The 24,458-nt window shown below is 46.4% G+C and overlaps 1 protein-coding gene across 2 annotated transcripts in view; it reads left to right on the top strand.

The window, feature by feature from the left end:
• Window positions 1–24,458, top strand: part of SLC35A1 (solute carrier family 35 member A1) — a 416,391-nt gene that overhangs the window by 105,764 nt on the left and 286,169 nt on the right. For both annotated transcript variants that reach the window (XM_078648192.1, XM_078648193.1), the window contains exon 3: window positions 12,777–12,936. In XM_078648192.1, coding sequence (XP_078504318.1) covers window positions 12,777–12,936 — 160 coding nt within the window. The remainder of the gene's footprint in view (window positions 1–12,776; window positions 12,937–24,458) is intronic.

The raw sequence follows: 24,458 nt of genomic DNA on the forward strand, positions 1-24,458 counted from the left end.
CCCAGGTTGCGTGCGTGGTCGGTTGGCTTGGGTGCGGTGCCCAGGGCTGGGGGCCACCAGGAGTCGTCCCAGGCGGAGGGCGAAGATCCCAGGATGAGGACTTCCGTCTTGTCCGAGTTCAGTTTCAGGCGGCTGTCCTTCATCCACTCGGCGACGTCTTTCATCCCTTCGTGTAGGCAGGTTCTGGCGGTGTCGAGGTCTTTGGTGAGGGAGAGGATCAGCTGGGTGTCGTCGGCGTAAGAGATGATGTTGAGGTTGTGCTGGCGTGCGATGGCTCCGAGAGGTTTCATGTAGATGTTGAAGAGGGTGGGGCTGAGTGAAGATCCTTGCGGGACGCCACAGATGACTTCGGTAGCCTCGGAGCGAAACGGGGGGAGGCGGACTCTTTGTGTTCTTCCGGCGAGGAACGAGATGATCCACTCCAGTGCCTTCTCTTGGATACCGATGTTGCTGAGGCGCTGGACTAGGGTGCGGTGGCAGACCGAGTCGAACGCAGCGGAGAGGTCCAGGAGGACGAGGCCACTGTTTCCCCCTTGTCGAGCAGGGTCCGGATGTCGTCGGTGGCTGCGATGAGGACATGAGTCCTCCGTGTTAGTTTGGGTTCGACATTCCAGGAGCTATCAGCAATATGCTTTCTCTTTCTGCCTATCAGCAGCAGGAGCTCCGAGCTGAAACTGTATCTACACACAGAACTGCAAAACATAACCACGGTTGCAGAGAGAGTGTCGGATCCACTCCGACTCCAGGCCCCTCAGCAAGCAGCAAGGCTAACAAGCTCTCGCCATTGAGCGAAGGCAGCTGCTTGTTTAAATTTGCATCGCGCTTTCACTTTAAGTGAAAGCGCGATGCAAAAATAAACACGCGGCCGCCCTTGCCAAAGGCGACTGGAAAAACAAAGTGCCGACATGACCAATGAAGGAGACCGTGTCACACCGCAAGTAAAAGATCCGGTACAGATGGGCCGTCCAAAAAGGAGGCAGGGCGGTAACAAAGAAGCCTCATTTTCAATCGGAGGCCAGTGTTTTGCATGAATGAGGAAGCCAGCCAATCAAAAAGATGGGCGTGGCTTCAAACCCACCTCAGAAATTTTATCGATTACAAGACGCCTCACAGAGCGAGGTGCGCATGCACGCTCCAACGCTAGACGAGACCTAAAAAGGCCTCCTGACTTAGTTTCTTATGTTTTTTACCCTTCTGAGTTCTTCTTCAATGAGCTTGTCTGCAAGATAAGCACTGGTGCTTGCCGTGATGGCTTTGTAATTGATGAAGCTGGTTTTGAAGATGGTGCGGGCCGAAAAGGGAAATCAGTGGAGTTCCATCAGGAAGCGGTGATATGATCATATTTCTTCAGGCCCTCAATAAGATGTGATGCTGCGTGTAGGACGCCCTTCATAAAGTTGCATTATGTTTAAACCAGGCAAAAGGTCGGATTCCTATAAATACGGTTCCGTAAATGTCCAAAGTTCGGATTCCATTAACTAAGGATGAGAGACACATCAGGAAGTGAAGTGAGCTGACTGTCTGTCCTTCTAAAGAGACATACCTTTCAACGGGACTGGCAACAAATCTCTCACAGAGCTGTGATTTGGTTCTCTGTGAAGCTGGAAACACTGCTAGCATTTTTTTTTTTTTTATTTTATAAAATTTTTATTTTCAGTTTCAGAGGAAAAAAAAAACATCACACAGATGAAATTCACCAAGGTGCAATAACATTCCCTCGAGGAGAACCAGTCCGGTAGCAGAAATGCATAAATGCCGAATCCACAATAACATAGGCAGATGTCCGGCATTGGCTAGTGTCCATGGCAGCCACGTCCATATTACGGCTGAACTAAACGGCCGGCCATAGGTCCTCGCTAGGTATCTTGGTGAACCATAACCCGAAAAACAGAACAACCCCCCCTCCCACTCCTCCCCCCATGGTGGCGACTCAATCAATCAAAACACTTCCGAACATCCAAGTTACACCTGAAACAAATGGAGTGACCTCAAGGATGCTGGGCAGACAGCTGACGGCAAGCCCTTAGACAGGAAATTCACCAATGGGCCCCATTGGAATTGGAAGTTCTTAAAATTACCAAGGAAAATGTCCGCCATTCTTTCCAAACTCAAGAGTTTCCACAGCCGGACGTGCTTAGGGAGATGGCCGGTGCATCTTTTTGTTTCCAGGCAGCTGCCAATGTAATCTTGGCAGCACCCAGGCAAAGCCACAAAATCTTCTTGTCTGCCCTGGTTTGGTGCTCCAGACCGGGTTCTCGGAGGCCTAACAGGACGGAGGCCATCGAGTCCTCTATAGGATACTGCAGAATATCCCTAATATGCGAAAGGATTTCTTCCCAATAAGGCCGAATCACTGGGCAGTCCCACCAGATGTGGCGAAAGTCCCCAAGAAACCCACAGCCCCTCCAACATTTATCGGAAGCGGCCGGGTAGAAGCGATGTAGCCTGGTCGGGCATAAATACCACTGCATAAGAGTCTTGAGGTGGGCTTCCCTACGGTGAAGCGAGTGATTAAACTTCGCTACATCCCTCCACAAAGCCGACCATTCAGTGTCTGAAATATCCCGCCCTAGCATCTCTTCCCATTGGCCCATATAACGAGGCCTAGGCGAGATCGCCGATTTAAGCAAAAGCTGGTACAGAAAGGAGATGACCCCCTTCATTGTCGACGTCCGCAGCAGGAAAGCCTCGAATGGAGAATGCGGTCTCGTGGCCGCCTCCAGTACCCCCGGGGACGTGGCCCAATGGAGCAGTTGAGCATGACGGTATTGGTCATTCTGGGGAACCCCATAGTCCCTCACGCAATTAGCAAAAGTGAGGGGAACCGGACCATGGAACAGGTGGGTCAGAGCCCTACATCCTCCCTCCCTCCAGGCATCAAAGTTCCCATCCCGCTGCGCCGGCGGGAAGGCCGGATTGTAATGCAAGGGTGTGAAGGGTGAGGGGAACGTAGTCCAACGCTCGTCCCCAGCGAGTGTGTCCCATACCTTCAGGACAGTACTCGTAGGAGTACTTAAATATGCGTTCAAAGGGCGGTCCTTCTTGGGTTTCCAAGCCAAATCCCACACTGACCTCCCCGCCACACTCCGGTCCATGTGCAGCCAGTGCTTCTCCGATTGTTGCTGCGACCACTCCACCAATATCCTCAACTGCGCCGCTTTATAATAAAGCTGGACATCAGGAAGACCCACACCGCCCTCCGACCTCGGTCTACGTAGTAGTGCAAAGGACAAGCGCGATCGGCCACCCTGCCACACAAATCGCAATATCTGCGTCCTAAGGCGCCGAAGATAGTCGCAGTCCAGAGAGATGGGTAAAGCCTGAAATAAATATAAATATTTAGGAAGAAGAACCATCTTTACCGCATGGATCCTGCCCAACCAGGACAAAAATTTAGGCTTCCACCTGTCCAATTCGGCTCGAGTCTTGGCCAATAAAGAGGGGAAATTGGCCGCGAATAATTTGCCCACAGTAGGAGTCAAGTGGACCCCCAAGTAGACAATCGAAGCAGCAGCCCAGGCTAAGGGTGTCAGGGTACGCACTCGTTCCACTTCAACCGGCGAGAGAGTAAGATTCAGGATGTATGACTTGTTGTAGTTAACCTTGAAGCCGGCCACCGCCTCATAGGACAGTAGGGCCTCCCTAACATAAGGCAGCGAACGTTCCGGGTCCGCCACGGATAGAAGGACGTCGTCCGCGAAGAGCGTGATTTTGTGTTGCTCTCCCGTGAACGGAATGCCCTGAATGCCCGCATGTTCCCTCACCGCCACCGCCAATGGCTCTATGCTCAACGCAAACAGAAGCGGGGACAGGGGACAACCCTGCCTAGTGCCTCTGGTATGCGGGAAAAAAGCTGACAGGTGACCATTAACTCCCACTCGAGATCTAGGGCTGCAGAAGTTGGCTTTCACCATGGTAATGAACTTCTCCGAAAAGCCAAAAGCCACCATCGTACGGAACAGGAAGCGCCAGTCCACCCGGTCGAACGCCTTTTCGGCATCCAACCCCACCAGGACCGCCGGAATGCGAAACCGGTCCGCCTTTTCAATGAGATGCACTACTCTACGCGTATTGTCGTGAGTTTGACGCCCCTTGATAAACCCGGACTGGTCTGGGTGTATAATCGCTGGGAGCAGATCCTGCAGTCTATGCGCCAAGATCGCCGAGTATAATTTCGCATCCAAGTTAAGGAGCGCTATGGGGCGAAACGAGGCACACTGAGTGTGGTCTTTCCCCGGCTTCGGCAGAACCGTTATAACCGCCTCGGCCAGGGAACCCTTCGAAGAGCCAGACTCAGCCATGCTATTAAAAAGAGTCACCAAGAAATCGCAAAGTTCAGATGCGAATGTCTTGTAGAAGACGGCAGTATATCCGTCTGGCCCAGGGGCCTTGTGCAGTTTCAAATTCTTAATAGCCCCAAGGACCTCCTCCCTGGTGATCGGACCCGCCAAGACGTCATTCCACTCACTGGACACCTGTGGAAGGGCCAAGCGCTGCAGATACCGCTCCTGGGCTCTCGCATCCAACTCAACTCCAGTGTAAAGATCCGCATAAAAGCGGCCAAAAACCGCAGCCTTGTCCTCATCCCGGTGATGCAACCCTCCCGCGGCGTCCCGAATCCCCCCGATATACTCACGCTCCCGCCTATCCCGCAGCTGCCTAGCCAGATGCCTGCCCACCTTATTACCGCAGGAATAAGACTGCCTGCCCAACCTCAATAGTGTCAGCTCAGCTCTGTTGTTGTAGTGAGCTCTCAATTTCCCACGAATAGCGGTCAAGGGCCGGAGAGTGATTCTAGAGGGGTTTAGCTTGTGAGCCTGCTCAAGTTTCGTCAGTTCGGTCTCCAGAGCCTCCCTGTCCCGGCGCCGCGCTTTATTAAGAGCCGCATTGAGGCCCAAGCAGGTGCCCCTGATGGACGCCTTCAGCGCATCCCAAGTGTTGGAGACCGAGGTGTCCGACACTGGGTTCAGCTCGAAAAATTCCCTAATGGCCTTACGGAGCGCCTTATTAGAGACATCATCCCGCACCACCGAAGCCGGGAAGTACCACTTCCGCTGCACATCACCAGAAGACGACCATCGAACGGTAAGCACCAACAGACTGTGGTCAGAGACCGAGAGTGGAAGAATGACGGAGTCAAGGACATCACCCCTAAGTGCCTGGCTAATAAAAATGTGGTCCAACCGGGAATAAGAATGATGGACATGCGAGAAAAAAGTGTAATCTCGGGTGGTAGAATGAAAAAAACGCCAGCTGTCCACCAGTCCTAGGTCACCCACCAACCGCTGCGAGGAGGGAGAAATCACCCCTGTATGAGTCCTATGGGAACCAGAGCTATCCACACTCACATCCCACACCAGGTTAAAGTCCCCCAAGAGGAACAGGTTCCCTTCCGCAAAATCACCCACCCGTTGCAACACACCTTGTAAAAATTGATTTTGACCAGCATTGGGGACATATACCACCACAAAAGTACAAAGCCTCCCACGGACCAGCCCCTTCACCATCAGCCAGCGTCCATCCTTATCACCACACACATCATGAGGTTGGAAATGCAGTGTAGAGCGAAATAAGAGAGCTACCCCTCTGTGCTTCGAGGACGCCGAGGACCTATAGATAATGGGAAATGCTTTATGGCGAAGGCGCATCTCGTCCTTACGCGCCAGGTGTGTCTCCTGGAGCCCCACCACATCCAACTGGTGGTCAGCTATGTACTTCCATACTTTCTGCCGCTTTTGTGGCGAGTTCAGGCCCTTAACGTTCCATGTCCCTATGCTAACAGGCATGGCGATCCCAGAGACCAGAACACTCCATAGATAGCGCGGAAGCCCCCCCCCGCACAGTCATCCACCCGCCATGCAAAGGAAACAGTGACCAACGGCCCAAAGCCCCTTCCCAAGCCTCATCGGCCCAACCATCCGCCTCTCGTAGTCCTTCCACCAACGCAGCCAGATCTGTAGACGCCACCATCACTCCCCTCCAGACCCACCAGAAGTGCCACAACTCGCTCCAGTCGCCACCATCAGTACCCACCCCCACCCCCCCAACAGTCCACCCCCCCCCTGAAAGAAAAAGGAACAGCAATACAGTAAACGGAACATAAACAGTGAACATGATACTCATCAGTCTCAGCTGTCCAAAGTTCGCGGAGATCCGACCACTCCGGGGACAGGGCAGGGAGACCATTTCGGTTCCTCCCAGGGTTATGGTCTGGGGAGTCTTCTCCAAAAGTACATCCATTCACCCAGACCAGGGGGCCCATGCCCCCTCCAGCGCCGATCCGTCAACACTCGATTCTCCATCATGCCGCACCAGAACTGGCCTGCGACACCGGCAGCGTCGCCGAAGCTACTGAAGCCACTGCGTTCCCCCTTTCCTGCAGGCTGGAATTGCGGTCCGGGCGCCCCCGAACTGGTGAGGACCCCACTCTGTGCCAAGAGGAGGATCGACGTCGCCGCCGAGACGGGGAAGCATTCGACCCCTGGGACGGAGCAACATCATCCAAGCCTAAGAGATCCTTTGCCTCCTGAAGGGAGCGTGTCTGCACCAACCTATTCTGCCATCTGAAGATGATCCTGAAGGGATGACCCCAAGAATATGCGATACTGCGCTCCCGCAGAAAGGAAGTCACCGGCCGAAAATCCCTCCTTTTTTGGAGCGTAGAAGCCGCCAAGTCCTGAAAAAGCTGAGGATGATGGTCCCTGAACTGCAGCGAAGTAATGGCCCTGGCTTTACGAAGGATTTGTTCCTTCACCTGAAAGTCATGGACGCAGACAAGGATGTCCGGCGGCGGTCCCCCCCCTCTCCTGGGCAAACCAACGCGGTGGACTCTATCCATCTGGACATCCTTTACCTCCTCGTCGTCCAAGATCTTCAGAAACAGTTCTTGTACATAGCCTCGCAGGTCTCCCGCCTCACCGTCCCAGGGCACCGCTTTAATACGTATGTTGTTCCGGCGGGAACGATTCTCTAGGTCTTCCGTGTGCGCCTGCAAGTCCAAATTCTGCTCCGTGAGACGGATGACATCCTGCTGAAGCAAGTGCATATCATTGGCCGTGGTCAAATCATGGTCCTCTAGAGTCGCCACTCTCTCGCCAATCCCATCCACATCTCTCCTCACCTCACGGAGGTCAGACGCCAGCTGCGCCCGCAATTCGGAGATATCCTCCTTGATGGAAGCAAAAAGTTCGGTCATAAATGCCTTGGTAGCCGGGGCCTCATCATCGGACACTCTTGGCGACCCACTGGGACCGGGGGACGCCGGCTGCTGGGAAGATTTGGCCGCTCCGTCCTTCCCCACGCGCCCCTTGCGAACCTGGTTAGCCATAATTCCTGGCAGCCCTCGTCGGGGCGGACGGCCCCCCAGACACTTCCAAGGCCAAACGGTACAGGGACCCGGCCTCGAGATGCATTGACCGACTCCGTAGGGCAGCCCTACTCGATGTCCTCCACGCTACTTCGGGCCGGAGGCTCCCGGAAAATCCATGGGCGCCGAGATCCCAATCGGCGAGAACGCACAGGCAACAGGGAACAAGGAGCCCCCCGTCGCCGATGGCAAGCCCCTATGAGAACTGAGCAGCGGGGAAGCACAGCGTCCAGCTATCCAGGCGTCAGCTCTAAGCGTTCATGCGACCGGGGGAGCCAGGCAAAATGGCGCCGCCACTCTCCACTTCCAGAGCGCCTCCTGACCTCCAGGCGCGCTCCCCCTGCCTCTCTCCACTGCACTCTCCCTGGTCTCTGGATCCACTATCCCCCTCCAGGGCAGCGCGGCCGGGCCCCGCTTCGTGGCACAATAGCACGTGGCGTCCGGAATGCGCCCTGAGACTCCACCGTCTCTCCGGGCCGGTACCCGTGGGCCTCCACGCTCCTACAGAGACATGTCCCCCCTCTCCTCCTGACCTGAAGCACCACCAGCGGCCTCTGGCAGATAGCGCCCCCTCCGCCGATTGCGTGGTGCGCCTCGAGCCGCCGGCGTCTGGGGGGACCCTCGGGCGGGCGGTGAGCGGGCTCCCTCCTCCGGCGCTGTAGCCCGAACTTCCGGCCGGCCTCCCGATCACTCGAGGCCGGTGATCCCAAGGCCTCACCCCTTCCTCGCTTCTGCCGCCTTCACGTGCGGCGCTGCACTCCGCTGGCTGCACCGGACCCTTCCGCCACTCCTCACGGACCTCTGCCCACAGTCCGGGGGCCGATCTGTGCCGGCGACACCAAGCTATAAGTAGCTGTGTCGGATCGGCGCTGGAGAGGCACAGAAAAGCGTCCTACTCCGACGCCATCTTGGCCACGCGACATCAGCATTTTTTTTTTTTATTGGTGGTGGGGGGTGATTTTTACCAAGGCCAATATCATTGAACACAAAAGTAAAACTCTTTGTTAACGTGGAACTCCAAGGTGGAAAACCACTAGTTATTGACAATTGTCTATCTACAATATTATAACTTATATATCCACCCTGAGTATTTCCTGTAATTTAAGGCCATGGGTCAGCTTTACAAAGGTAGAGAGGACCTCGTTTCCTTCCTCCCTCAGCCCTTCCCCACCTCATAGTGTAAAATACATCATACCTACTATCCTTTCATCGTTCCCTACCATTCCCTGAAGTACTCTTCCCCAACTCATAAGTTAAATTTCGAACAGAATATCCTGCTATTACCTCCAACCACTCTTTGTACCACATCAGAAAAAAGCCAAACATACTTGCCATGCTGACACCCAACTCCCCATTCATTGGAAGGACTTCCTTTCATTTGTTTCAGATGTTGTGCTCTTGTCTCTCCTGTCATGTTCAAATAACCAGCATCTGAATTGCATTAGTCTTGCATATACGCAAGTTTGAGCTATTGCCATAGTAAATGACAATGCCTTTTATTTATGTTTTGGTTTTTAAAGCATAAATGAAAAGCATTGTCATTTACAATGCAAATAGCTTAAACTCTTGCAAATGCAAAACCTATTGCATTCCAAATGCTTAAAGGCATAGCCGAGTTGCTCCCTTCTGTCTCCCATGGCCCCTGAAGACCTCCCCAATTGCTACAAGTTAAATAAACAAGCCAGTGGTCACAACTGAGCACGAGAGACCCTCCTGCCCTCCTGCAGTAAGAGAAGCTCATTAATGGAAATAGTGCTTACTGACTAAAGAAGACGTACTGTGTAACAACCGAAGTAAAAGGGCCAGTCCTCATGGAAGGTTACAAATGAAGACAAGGCGGTACTCAGGCGGGACTAACAAGCCAAATAACGACTCAGAAGCAAGCATTTACGAAGGACAATAGCACAAGCCAATGACAAATATGGGCGGAGAGTGGGCGAGGCCTCAAATACATACACGAATACAGGATAGCTTGCAGAGCAGCGCATGCGCTGGCCGGGCTCGACCTAAGAACATACTTGCCACTCTTCCATGGCCCCCCTCTTTGCTCTCTTTTGTGCTGTTAGTCTGAGCTTGCCAGGCTCCTTTCTGCTCTATTGGCTGCTGCACCGACGGGGCATCTTAAGGATTTTGGGGGCCTAGGCCAAACGTATTTTGGGGCAAAGTTTGAAATTGTTGATCTAAGTTGACCTCTTTCATGCCCTCTTTGGCCAGGTCACTAACAATGTACAGGCACACTACTCCAAATTCTAAATGTGTACATTTCATTTTAATATTGTTAAAGAGCAGCACCTCACTAATATTACTGCAAATGATCTCTGTGACACCCTCCCATTTCTCATATATGAGGTCCTGTTTTAATCTAAAAGAATGTTGCATGAAACATAAGCACAATATTTCTCTATAAAAATGTCCCTAATTGATTCTCACACATCACGCACATCTATATAAATAAAAATGTAACTGTTCGTTTGTTCAAAATCTCAAATCTCCAAAAGTTCTTCACCGATTGCTTTGAAATTTTGGCACAACGTTGCATTCGAATACACTCGTGTTTTTATATACACAACATTGGATTCGAATACGTGCGTGTTTTTAATCGAAAGCACAAACAGACACACAAAAATGTCAATGTGCGTTTGTTACAAATTTTAAATCTACGAAAGTTCTTCACCGATTTGATTTGAAATTTTGACACAACATTGAATTCGAATAAGCGTGTGTTAATAATCTAAAGGACGAACAGACCCTATCGATTGGGTTGCTGCATAACAACTACAAAAGACGCATAGAGACAATAGTTTACATATATTAGGATGGACAGTTGGTGTCAGGATGGCAGACCGGGAAGTGGGTGGAGGGAGGGGAGAGGAGTTGGTTCACTTGGCAACATTAAGAAAGGACGCATAGAGACAATAGTCTACATATATTAGGATGGACAGTTGATGTCAGGATGGCAGACCGGGAAGTGAGTGGAGGGAGGAGTTGGTTCACTTTGCAACATTAGCGCGTGTTTATATATACACAACCTTGGTTTCGAATACGTGCGTGTACAATACGCGCATGTTTTTAATCGAAAGGCCGAACAGACCCTATCGATTTGGTTGCTGCGCAACAAATACAGGGGACACATATAGACAATAGTCTACATATATTAGGATGGACAGTTGGTGTCAGGATGGCAGACCGGGAAGTGTGTGGAGGTGGGGGGGAGGAGTTGGTTCACTTTGCAACCCGAACAGACCCTTTTGATTTGGTTGCTGCACAACAAATACAAGTAACGCATATTGGCAATAGTCTACATATATTAGGATGGACAGTTGGTGTCAGGATGGCAGACCGGGAAGTGGGTGGAGGGAGGTGGGAGGAGTTGGTGCACTTTGCAACATTAAGAAAGGACGCATAGAGACAATAGTCTAAATAGATTAGGATGGACAGTTGGTGTCAGGATGGCAGACCGGGAAGTGGGTGGAGGGAGGGACTATGAGTTGGTTCACTTTGCAACATCAGCGCGCCAGAACGGGAAGTGGGTGGAGGGAGGGGGGAGGAGTCGGTTCACTTGGCAACATTGAGAAAGGACGCGTGGAGACAATAGTCTACATATATTAGGATGGACAGTTGGTGTCGGGATGGCAGACCGGGAAGTGGGTGGAGGGAGGGAGGAGGAGTTGGTTCACTTCGCAACATTAGCGCGTGTTTATATATACACAACGTTGGATTCAAATACGCGCGTGTCCAATACACGCGTGTTTTAACCGAAAGGCCGAACAGGCCCTATCGATTTGGTTGCTGCGCAACAAATACAAGGGACACATATAGACAATAGTCTACATATATTAGGATGGACAAAAACATATTGTATACCCACAAGCATTGTGAAATTAAACATATTAGAAACGTGCGCTTACTCTTTTCTTTCTCTTCCATTTAACCAGACTGAGCCAGGCCAACGCGTGACCGGGTACAGCTAGTTAAAAATAAATTAAAAGAGAACAGTTTTTAAAACAGTAAGTTTAAAACATCTTCAAGGCCGTCAGGGCAAGCCTCTCTGCAGAATAGAGCTGGCTTTATCAGGAGCCACCTGAAAGGCTGGGGCCCTGTACCAGAGCCTACTTTACCTGTGCGTTGAAACGTCTCTGACTGCACTGACTTCTGGCAGGCAGAGGATGTGATGGTTGGTGATACAAGAGGAGCACCCACAGCAAATAGGGAGGTTAGGATAGCAGACTGACTCATCCTTCATTGCACTGCCTCTTTTGTTTCCCTAGAGACCCAGGGAGGCAATGTATCAGTATCAGGTAAAAGTAGCAGCTTTTAAACCCTGTGTTTCACTCTTCTGATGGAAGAGCATGGAGAAATTAAATTCATTGTTTTAGGTCCCACCTGCACTTGCGCTGAGCTCGTGAAATCTCTTGTATTTAATATATCTTAGAAGGGGGCTCTTATCAGTTCCCATTTCCAAATTACCTTGTTCATTAGCCTGTGTGTGGAACTTTTTTTTGTTAACTTCCTCTGGCTGCACCCATTTAGAATACTTCTACTGAAGCTGTTCACGCTGTTTAAGCCCCATTCACTGTCAAGATAAGATCTCTTCCCACGGAAAAGGCACACAGCTTCTAACAGCATGCTGGAATGCTTGCTTTTTATTACTTAGCTGTGTAAAGGTGACGCTTTAGCTTTAGAACATTTGTGGCATTTCCAATTCATGCCTCAGTACCTTTCTTTGCACTCTGTAGGCATTATCGGATTGATATTTTCAACGTACTCTATTTGGTCATTCTGATCAAATTCTAAATGTTGGAATAAATATTGCATGTTAAAATTAAAGTTAAAATAGAAGAGCTATGCTATATATTACTGCTAAACAGGCAGTTACCTTGCAGACAACAGGGACTTGATTTGAATTCCCAGAATGCTTCTTATTTGCATCCATTAAGGAGGTCTAATGGGGGCTAACACTATAAATCAGGCAATCGGATAAAAGGTTACCATGACACAAATGTCGGACTTTAGCTTTGAGAAAGGTCGTAATGACTGAAACGCGTTCGGCTGCTGCTCAGTTTGAGTAAAGCAATGAAATCCCGAATCTGTGAGTGCGCCTTTCCTTCTTGGTGGAAGGAGTTGTGGGGATATGGTTGTAGATATGCTATGCAAACAAATGTGTTTTATCTGTACTAATAACTTTCCTTTGCATCTATACAATTTCGTGAGAAAATGAAAAGCAATCTTATCTGTAAGTACATGTGTATTTTATTAAGGTAAAAAAAGATATTTTGCCGAGGCCATTGGCGAGAATATATGATGTAGTTAATTGTATAACAGAAATAATGTAATTGTTTCCGTTTGGAAATTTAAATTTTAGAAGTAGATGTTTCTTAATTGTTATTGAGGCTTTGATTTGTTTTTACAGAGAAACCGGAAGTCCAGGTAGACTATTTTCATCTCTAAAAGAACATATAATAGATAACCCAAAAGAAGTGCTGAAGCTGAGTGTTCCATCCCTGGTTTATGCTGTCCAGAACAATATGGCTTTCCTAGCTCTGAGTAATTTGGATGCAGCCATTTATCAGGTAGGCAATACCGTAATATTTAATTAGATAAGAAAGCATACATTATCTTTATTTGTTCCTCTTGTAATCATTAATTGCATATCTGTCATCGGGCTAAATTCAACGCTGCATAGTTAACCTCCTTAGCTGGTAACTTACAAACAATCCCAGTGGCTGGTAGTATACCCTCACCTTGGGGCCTTATCATGTCTGAGACCCTGGGAGGATTTACATACCTTTAAAGTTGCTGGCAGATAACAGTTGTAACCTGTTGATAAGCAAAAGTCTCAAGACACAGCCCTGCCCCTGGCATACATTTTAAAACATGAGGGTTAGTGGAGCCACGTGGTATGTACTCTAAAATAATGCAGGCATTCATTATTTCATTCATTTTGATGTTTTGTGCCTAGTGGCCACATCACACCCTATGACTAATATGCATATACCGCAGAGCCACTCGTGCTTTGCTACATGGAAGTAAAGCTGTACCTTACTTTTTATTGCAAACTGTCAGTCCTTCAGCCTGTTCTGACGTTTTGAATGCCTACGGTATATATTTAGGCCTGCGATTGCAGCCTTTTCTGTAGAGGCTGAAACTCATACCTTGATGTCTAGGTCTATCTCCCTCAGGCTCTTCAAATATGTGCGCAAAAAGTAAAGAGTGGCGAGTTTCTCTGGGAAGACAAATGGCATTTCTTTCTCCAACTCTTCATTGATTTCACATTGTGACACTGAGTCTTGTGTCGATGGATACAGATTCAGCACAATGGACAAGGCCTTCTCTGTACTATAGATTTGAAGGCGTTCAACTTACCAATGGATTGTACCATACCTGACTCCCAGGAACCGTGGTCTGTGTTGTCCCCAGTAGAGGATGGAGGCACTACTGGACAGCTGAGATGGCAGGGGCTGAGTTTCCTTGTAGGGGTCTCTGTGTGTTGGGCCCATATGTTGTGAGTCGCTGTGACCACTGTCTCCCCCCCCCCCACCTTTGATAGACGTAGATGAGGAATACTATATCGCATAAACAGTGTGGTTGTAACTGTCTCCGGCCCGCTTGGTTTTACTCAGGTGTGGTTCTTTAAATGTATGGTTGTGCTATGATTGTACAATGTACTTGGACAGTTTTAAAATGTGTCACCGGATCTGACGTTGTATAGATGTTGCTCTGATTGCACTTGAACCTTATCTTGTCCTGATTTCAATAAAAACAAGTTAAAAAAAAAATAATTGAAGGGATATCCTTTTCCTGAAATTAACTATGAAATTAACTATCTTGGAATCAGCTGATCCTGTTCAAGCATTTGATCATTCAGAAGGAGAAAGAATGCGGATCTTTCCCCCTTCAGGGTCCTGCCACCCCTAACATTATTAGGTCAGAATTGAGAACAAATGTGAAAAGAACACAGAGGCCTCCTATAGTTACCTTTATTATAGTTGAGGATGAGGTGGCAAAGGCATTGTCCTTCTGTGAGGCTTCCTCCAAATTCATCTCCTTCAGACATGTTGTTTTAAAAAGTTGACATTGAGAAGAATGTGATTAATAAGTTACCTTTCAGTGGGTTTTATGTTGTATTTTTATTGCACTTACTGCAAACTCATTCCCTCTAGGTACCTTTACAGCCACATCTGAATGCATGACCAGAAAAAAGAAAAGATGCCAGAGATTAGCTAAGCAAAAATACAATAACATTTCTTGAAGCAGATAGGGTTAGGCAAAGAAGCTGTTCACCCTCTGTATGAATGCACGTTGAAATGTCATTTGACCTTGATACATGTATAGCATCTACAATTTTAGAAGCCTTTTATATGCAGATCACGAGGTCTCCCAAACCTGCTAAATTCGTAACAGTAAGGTGCATGCCTTGAAATAGGAGGCTGGCCCTAACTTGGAGCCAGTAAGATCTGCACAATGCTGACACCAAGCGTATCCTTCTCTTTCCAAACACCACACAGCCACCAGTCTGTATCTCTTTTCAGTTAAGTACATTTATGTTGAAGCTAGCGTATTCAAAATGGTTCTAACGGACCTGCATACTATCTATGTGTCTTCGAGTTACTGTAGATTAAGTGTTCTTTACCTTATTTAAAAAAATCATATAGCCCATGAGAATTGAGCTTGTTACAGCAGTCACATGTTATTCAAAGTAAATTTCATGGATATAGAAAAGATTGCATGGTAACTCGTTTTTTCCCCTAACTTTCAGATGTCTCTGTCTCTACGGCACGCACTTTAAGGCGTTCAATTCATATGCATTTTATTGGAGCAAGTCGAGCTGTTTCGGATCTGTCCACGGAGGACAGCTGTCGATTCGCTTACTAGTTAAACGTTAACATCCTTGAGCAGAAATGATTAACAGGGGAAGATGCTAGTCCCATGCTATAGATCGATCACTTGGTGTTATTGCCATATTGATTGAGATTTTGTCATTCTTTCCCAGTGAGTATGGCTAATCCGTCAGTCTACATGCACACAAAACAAATTGTAATTGGGAGCTTTTTTTCTCTATCAATCAAGCCCCCCTAATGATTTTGATGCACCTCACCATGTACATTAATAGCATCTAACGAAAGTAGGGCTGCTGGAAAGCATAGTCTCAGATGACCACCATTGTTAGATCAGTCAATGTGGCGCTGATGCTGAAGGCTTGTCGGCCACAAGGGCATCTTAGTACATCTCCTGGTGCATTGCCCCAAACTGTCCAGCTATTGGACAAACAATTGATCTTGACTAAAGCACTGGCTAGGTGGTCCCGTACTTCCCAGTGTACCCAAAATTGGGTCTTCCCAATATACAGACATTTCCGCTTCACTCACTTCTAGACTTACACATGGCTCTTACTGTATGTACAATGCACCAGGTAATTCTCTCTTACTAAGGGATGGGGAAAATTCCAAAACATCAAAAAGGGCTCCACTGCCTGCGGGAACTGATGAACATAGAGAAGCTGGCACTGACGTCCCACATGCCGATAAAGAGATTGCTTTAGTATGGGCCCCCTTTATGAAATACCTCTGTGTGGAGGGTAGAGAGCTCATGTGCCCAGGACACCTAAAAGTGCTACATATTTTAATTATATATTTTAAATCCGTCTGCAAAGACCCTTACTAGTGCACACTGCGCTGCAGCCGCAGGTGGGTTATAAAGACAAGAAACATCCATTTGGTGGGGTGTGTTATCCTACTTAGGATTGAGAGGGTGAGGTCGTTAACTGGAAACCCTATAGGGCAACAACTAGAAACAGTATATGGCAAGCTGGGCTTTTGGTTGTAGGCTATATTGCAGTGTTCCTGACTCTTGAAAATGCCTATAAAGAATGTCGATCCATAAAGTCATTGTGGTTAAATGTTTATGGCACTGGGAAATGCCTTTGTTCTGCCTCTAGTCAAGTGTTGAAGAAAGCAGGTAGGAGATTGCGAAGCTGCGTGCTGCCTTTCCGTCACAAAATGGGCACCCAGCGATTTGACCACACCCACCTATTTCTTGTCAACACCGTGATATTCACAAGGCCTGCCAGAGCCCTAATTGTTGAACACAGTGCAGTTGTATGCGAGGAAGAACTGCATATGGTTAAAAAATATAAATTAAACATTTTATATAAAAAAAAAAATCCGAGTGACAATGTCCCTCATGGCAAGAGAAAAGCACCCATTTGATACCAGTTGGCTTATCCATTTGTTAGTTTAATGGTGTAAATCTATGTACATCACAAAACCAAACTACACGTGTCCATGTACTATTCAACTGTGTGGTTTGCATTCTAATTGTTTGCTTAAATTATATAGTTTTGTGGAAAGTAGTCGTATTAATAAATCAATACATGTATTTTAGAAAATAAAAAGATGCAACAAAAAAAGGTTTAATCTATACGTTTTTGTTGGCTTTGAAGGGCCGCTTGACTCCGTCATTCAACATAAACTATGTAAGATCCAGTCAATTATCGATATTGACCCTGCTCTTTAATTCAATTGTTGCTGATACTCATTTCTAATAGCATAGCTACCAAAAGGTACTTTATGTCCCTGCCAATGGGAGGAAGTGTCCTCTTTCACGAAAGGCATTTTCCAGAGTTGTATTCAGGCGCATGATTTTTCTATTCTCATACAAGTGGCATAGAGTAAACAATTGCAGATTGTCAACCATGTCCATGCACATACAGAGGCAAGCAGCTTTAGGCTACCTCTGACTGATATTATTCAGGGCACTCATTTTCAGATATTCCTGATGGGATATCATATTCCTTTTGAAGATAATACTTCTCCAGCCTTCCTGCACTTCCAAAACACTGTTCTTAACCGTACAGAGCTAGTCTTCGATAACTGTGCAATCCGTAATGTTTCAGAAACTGACATTATTCCTGAGCTTGTAACGCACGTTACCATGCCAGTGCCCACATGGTTCGACTGTATGTAGGCCAGGGCACAAGTCCTAAATAAAGTAGCGGGGGGACGCTGTCACCCAAGTGAAGTCACAACAGGAAGTGCCGTCACGTAAGATGGCTAGCACCATCGGGCTCATTGCCTCCCCTCGCTCACTCCTTAGATGCGATGGCATCTGAGAAGTCAGCGCTGGAGCAGCGTGCTGTGAGCTCCTATCTCGTGTCAGAGAGGCCAAAGAGCGAAGTCCAGCTGTTTGGCAGGGGGGACGGCGTCCACCCGGTAAAATAAGTGGGGGGACGCCGTCCACCCGCGTGGTACCCCGACTCGAACCCTGATGTAGGCTGTAACAAGCTATACAATTAGTCTGTCAGAACATTCACTAAATGAAGAATCATACAATAAAGAGAACAAAGGACCATGTAAAATGAGAGAGAATTTTATATGATTAAAGAATGTACAGCATACTTCGAGAATACAATAAATAAAAAGGAAAATGTATATTTGCTCATTATGAAAAAATAGGTGGGCATGCTGTACTGGTGAGTAAAGGAATCAGCTCATAAAACGTGATCAAAGAGGAAAATAAAGCGACAAATTGTATATTTTAATCAACAGAGTGCATAAGGTAACTTGAGTCTATGTAATTTGTCGTACAGAAATGCACTCTCTAAGACCATCAATATTCTTAAAGTATTGTCTGTTGCCGATTTGGTGTGGATGGCGGAACCCTTAGTGAAGTCAATGGTTCGTCATCCAGTCTGAGAGTAATTGTGCTGAACAAGTATTGACATCCAGTAATTTGGATGAAAAGGAAAGATTATGGGAACAAATAAAGTGTGTAAAAAAAAAAGTATATGAATATTGCTACATCGTCAAGGAGATAAATTGTGGAGGCCAGCATAAAGAATTAAAGAGGGAGGGCCAAGGTGGGAAATTTGCACGTGTAGCTAAACATTTAAGATGTCTTGAGAAAGGAGGTCCAATGTGGGGCCATCATTAGGTAATCCGTAATGTAGCTGAGGGAGCATAGGGGTACATTTACGCTATGAGGGGGAAAGGATGATGCAATTGATCAGTGCAATACAGGCAGATAATTAGTTGTAGAATGGCTGAAACTGGCCTCATTTAGGAGAGTGATTCTAATTAAAAAAAATGTTTTTAAAGCCATAACCTGCTGGCGAAGCCAGACTATTACAATTTGGCCAAGAAAGCATAGAGGGCGCTATAGGTACAAAATTGCACCAGTAGCAAAGAAATGAAATAAACAAGCCACTTGCGCCGCCGGACCCTCACTTTTAATATGGGAAAAAGTGACATACTGGTGGCGCAAGTAGCTTGTAAATAAGCCCCCCAGGGACGCTATGGTCCCTCTGCCACCATGACAAGCGGGCGCCAGATCTGAAGGAAACACTCATTTTCAGATATCAAATTCTTAAATGGCGGTTGCCCCGATTGCATGTTTCTCCTGAGGTGTCTTTGCTGGTCTTGGCCTGCCTCTGTTTCGAAGCAGCTCATATGAGGAATAAAATAGTGCGCTCTAAGAGGGGTCATCTGGCAATGACGTCAGGCTGCATCTCAAACCCCAATCAGTCTTCACCAAACACAACAACATGCCAGAATGCGAAGTGCGTATGGTTAGTGGGGTGCGTGAATGGGCAAAGAGAACAATTTCTTCTCTACACTGGATGGCGCCATGAGGGCGAAACGGAATTCAAATCTAATTCAGCTCCTCTGTGGAGTCTATTGGCAGAACGATTCATAAATAGATGTCAGTACATACATAGACGCGTACCTTGTCAGTACAATTCTGCCTTTTGTCCTGGACATATACTTGGAAGTGTTCTAGTCTCAGAGCGTCCCGAAAAACTCCGCAAGGATCTGTTTTTCTGAGGCTTCTCGGCGCTGTATGTATATGAAATGCTAGGTTCTCGCCGAGGAAACTGCAGAAGCGCTAGCTTCATAGCTATGGGGGAAATGGTCTTAGAGGCAATACCGGAAGCTGCTTCCTTTTACGGTCTTTAGATTAATCGGAAAAAAATGCAGAGAATAATTCCACTTCGATAGCTAGATCTACAGGATTGATAAATAGACAGCGGGCAGAGAGCGAGAGACAGACAACCGAAGCGGACGGACGAAAATTTTACTTACACATTTAAGCAGCATCTGTGGCAGGACGAGTACTGAAGGCAATATTTCCTGTAGTCCGTTATCTTCCTTCACGCTATCTACTACTAACTAGGTAAATTTACGATATCCTCAGAGCCTACGTCAATCCTTCTACAGAGCGCTGTCCATAGCTGATTATCTGCAAATCTGATGGAATTTGCCAGTAGTTACCAGGGTGTGTTCTAGAACCCTTTTTATATAAGGGGACTAGAATACTTCCGGACCATGAAGGAGGAGTTTTTCTCTGAGAGTAGCACTGATTAAACAGGGGAGTTAGATAGGTAGCCCACAGAAGGGGTTCTTTCTTAATTATTGTCATGGGGATTTCATCGGGACCCATCGCTCCAGAGGATCTCATTTTTTTGATTGCTCCGACTACATCATTGATTACTAATACATGGTTAGTTTCAAGAGTTAAAAGCTTACTAGATGTCGCGAGGCTTGAGTAGAATTATGATTAGCAGAGTGTAGTTCTAACAAATGAACTTTCCAATCCTCTTCTGTAATGGGGAAAGGAAGGCAATTTACTCTTGTGCCACAGCAATCGGCGATTATTTCCCAATATCTTTTGGCATGATTTTTTAATGCAGCCTCTTTTATTTGCACCCATACTCCATCTTCTTTTTTTTTTTCGCCTTAGAGAGCGTTTTTTCCTTTGTCGCTTCCTCTTGAGTAAATTTAATAAATTACCTTGTTCATGAGAAAAATTCAAAACTGGGCTCTCACTAGTTTATTTATTTCCCTATTTAATTTTAATAATGGATTGAAATGTATTCTTTGTTTAGTTGAAGCTTGCGGTAATTTACAAGATTTGGCCAAGGCTCCTATGTTGTGGGAATAAACTTCACATAAATCAAATTGGAAAGGATCACACTCACCCATAAATAATTACTGTTGGTCCCTAATTAGAACCGTTAAGGCTGCTTTTAATTTAGTGGTAGCTTGAGAACTCCAGTGGATTCTACCATTAGACGCATTAAACCCAACTATACTACCTTTGAAGTTCCAGGGATCTACCTTAGCGCAACTAAATTCAAATTTAAAGCAAATAAACATGTGATCACTAAGAGCATTTCCCATGACCTCCATATTTTTAAGTTTACAGAAAAAATCAGCCGAAGTAATTAAATAGTCTATGACAGATCTCCCAGATGGCGCCTTATGAGTATAGTTTGCTTGAATATCCTTTTCTAGCTTCTCAATAACAATTATGAGATCTAGGTTTCTCATTGAGTCGGGAATTGAGCCTTGGGGATATTTAGGGGCTCATTTTTTTCAGAATTAGCAAATATATTTATGCTGTACGATGAGACTTCAGCATTCAAATCTCCCACTAATATAAGGGACCTACAGTTTTCCCTCTCCAAAGTAGAGGAAATAAAAGCAAATAAATCATTCAATAGGAAGGAATAATATCTATTGGGGGAGATATGCATTTACGATTAGCAAGGAATCCAAATTGTCTTGGTCATACTTGTGGTTTAGCTTAATTGCTTTAAGTAGGTTGGAGGCATGGTGAAATTCTTTATATGACCAGTTGAGGCTTGTGCTTAACAAAACGGCAATACCTCCTTTAGCGTGACCTCTATTTACTGAAAACGCAGGCCTGCTTAGTACTATATAATCTTCAGTGAACCAATTCTTTGTGATCCACGTCTCTTGGAGACAAATATTATCGGCATGCTGCTCTTTCAAAAATAACAGTTTGTTTTTACCAGTACTTAAGCCGGCAGCGTTCCAGGATAACACAATAATATCCTTGCTAGGAAGGATTCCTAACTTTTAGGCTTAGGGATCGATTTGCGTTAAGTGTACCTGCTAGCCAGCTCCATTTCTTATTTTCCTCCTCTACGGGAAGCACGTGCTCAATATTTTTTCTATGTGTAGGAAAACCCTCCTACCTTCTGTACCGAGAATGACCTGTAATGTACTTTCTCTCTCTAACAAAGGTTTAACCCTATTGGAGGATTCCAAATAAAAGTTAGGCAGCTTACGTTGGGCCACTTTGTTTGAAGCTTGCTCCACGTCTAGGATTAACACATCAATGCCACTAGATCGTAATTTATCACTATGTGACAGAATCAAATATGAAATAACTTTGGATTTAAATGTTACTCTTGCACCCCTAAAATTATTATATATTTAGATCTCAACCAAGGCAATGTCTTTGCTCTCAATCAATTCAAGGCCTGGAATTACAGCAAAGCACCCCAGCAAAAAGGACCTATTCATATGTGGTTCAAGGTCAAAAATAAATGAAAAAAACAAAATATTGGGGGCGAGATGTTGCGTGGAATCAGCAAAACTGGTCACCTCGGGAAAATTTTCGTGTGGGTTATAAATGCCATCAGTACCTAAGGAAGAAACCAATAGAGAAGCTTTGGGATTCAGATAGAGAAGCTTTGGGATTCAGATAGAGAAGCTTTGGGATTCAGAGTATTCTGGACAATAGGAGAAACATTTAAGTCTGTCAACACTGCTTCTTGTAACGGCTCGTTAGGAACCCTTAAATTTGGAAGAGAGGAGCAGTGGCCCAATTGGCTACTTCCTGGATGGCCATCCTCCTCCTTCAAAACATTTGAATCCAGTTTTATGGGCATTTTTTGAGTAGGATTGGGATCAAAATGTAACCGTTTTGTCCTTTCTTTGCTAATCCTTTGGCGTTTTTCTCTCTTTTTTTTCTTATTTTTTTTACACTCAATATTACATGTATTTATAGTGCCCGTTTCTTGGACAAATGAACATCCAACTTTCGAATCTGACTCTGTAGGTTGCTTACAGGGCTTTTTGATTGTTTTGAGAAAAATGGGGAGCAACTTTCGGGATATACTTGTATTTATTTTTTCCGGCATAACTTGTGGACAAGACAACGGTGCAGCCATTGTAACTAAAGGCTCAGGATCAAAATATTGCTGCAAGAAGGATAGATGTAAATTATCTACGGGATCCGACTCTTACCATTTGAAATAGGGACAGATAAAATAGTTAGACTTGACTAAGTTATCCTCTATAAGTGGAGGAATAGATGATCTCCTCCCTGTGTTGGCGATAATAGAGGGAGATTTTCCAGCTCTGTTTGTCAAAAAATTTTGTTACCTACTGATCTCTCCAAAAAAGCTAGAATAGAAGACAGCACTCTTTCCAGACAAAATAGTGATTCCGACATAGGTATTTTTGATTCTGGATTGCTGATTGAGGGAAAACAGCTCTGGGACAAAACAGGAGTTAGGGAACCTCGTGAGCCAATTGAGCCCGATTCACTAGGAGTACTGCTGAACAGACGCATTTTTGCTGGGCAATGCTTGACAGAGAGAGAAGAAGCAGGAACAGTTATCCTAGATGATTCCAAGTTAGAAACTTGGGGCAGCTTAGGGGACTGATCTAACCTAATATCAGGAAGCGTAAAGTCTTCTAAAATATGTTCACCCGGATCTGAAACTGGGAGAAGCGCCCCTTCGGTTTCAACAATTCCTTTAGATAGAAAGTGAATATTGAAACTAGCCAACAAGGAATCACCCTCCCCAAATTCTAAGGGCTGAATATCTATAGGTCGTAGGCCCCTGTTTTCGGACGATAAATTAGAGGTTACTTCAGGCAGTAGTTTTCCAATGAAATCATTGGCTCCTACGTGATCTACAGGATCTTGTTGAAGAGATCCCTGCATCTCTGCTGATTTAAGACTTATTCCTTTTTTTTGGAAAAAAGATGGAATGGCATTAAAACTCTTCAGAATGTTTATTTGCAATTAATTATTCCTTAAAGGATTAGCTCTGTTTTTTTTGCATGCCCTAGAGTACACCAATCTACCAGAGCGCAATTTATTTGCAGTCATTACTTAGATCTTAAAAAAGGCAAGCCGGCCACTTAGAGAGGTATAAATCCAATGCACCAGACCACAGATGCGTCGCTCATGCAACACCAAAGACCAGGCGCAGGATTTCCACTCTTCAATTCGCGGGTTCTCCCAAAAAAAAAACCACGAAATGAACACAGAGCCAATACTGAAAATATACACTATCTCTGTGACAGGCGGAGTTGATGAGATTGTTAGATTGCTATGGGTATCGCTTTGGGGCAAGTTCCAACAGCGCTGGAGAAGAAAGCTATGCAGACCAGCAAATACAATAAGTTCAACTCAATTTATACAGTTTATACAGTTTTGTGGAGGAACAGGAGTTGGTACTGCAATTAGTTGGATTATGCGATTAGTAGTAAGGTGGGGGTAGGAAGAGGGTGGGTGGAAAGTACTATAAAGATTACTCTTATCTCCTCAGTCTGACCTCCATCTTCCTGGTAAGAAAAAAGGGCGTGCTTTCCTTTACTTTGCTTTTTTCTGGCCCACAGGTAATTTTCCGGCGCTCCTCTACCAGCTCCGTCGAGCTTACAAACTGCAAATCTGCAGGTAACGGAAAACCGGGACTGGACTCTGCAAACTCTCCGGTATGGCTTGTTGCACTCTGCTCCTCTCTTATCAGCCTCAGGATCATTGGAGGCTTCCTTCCCCCCTGTGGTCATCTTCCACAATCGAGCGTGGGCTGAGCAGAGATTTTGAAGGGACCGGGACTGGATTGTGAAGGAGGGGCGGGTGGGCGAAGGGGTGATTCGCGGGGGCGATATGCGGCGGTTAGCGGTTGGCTTTTGGCAAATGGCCCCGCTGGTTTCTCCGCCTACGCTCACCTGCAGGCACTTTCAGCCGCTTGCAGGCACGGCCATCGCCCCTCTCCGTACACCGCTCACCGCTCATCTTCGTCTCGGCTCCGTCAGTCCCTCCCGTCCCGCTCCACCGATGGGCCGTACAAGCCGCCGCGGCTCCAGCGGCATCCGCTCTTGCTCTTGGAGCTCTGCTCCTCACCGCTCCGCGATCCACTCCACTCCACTCACGTAATGTCAGAACGCCAGTTCTGAGTTTATTCCCACTGTTTTTGGCTCTATCTTCAACCGCTGATGTCCACTACTCTACTTCTGTCAATCACTTTTCTTGACTATCCATTTTGGAA

Source organism: Lissotriton helveticus, chromosome 6 (assembly GCF_964261635.1).
Source record: "Lissotriton helveticus chromosome 6, aLisHel1.1, whole genome shotgun sequence".
In the NCBI taxonomy this organism is placed as follows: Eukaryota; Metazoa; Chordata; class Amphibia; order Caudata; family Salamandridae; genus Lissotriton; species Lissotriton helveticus.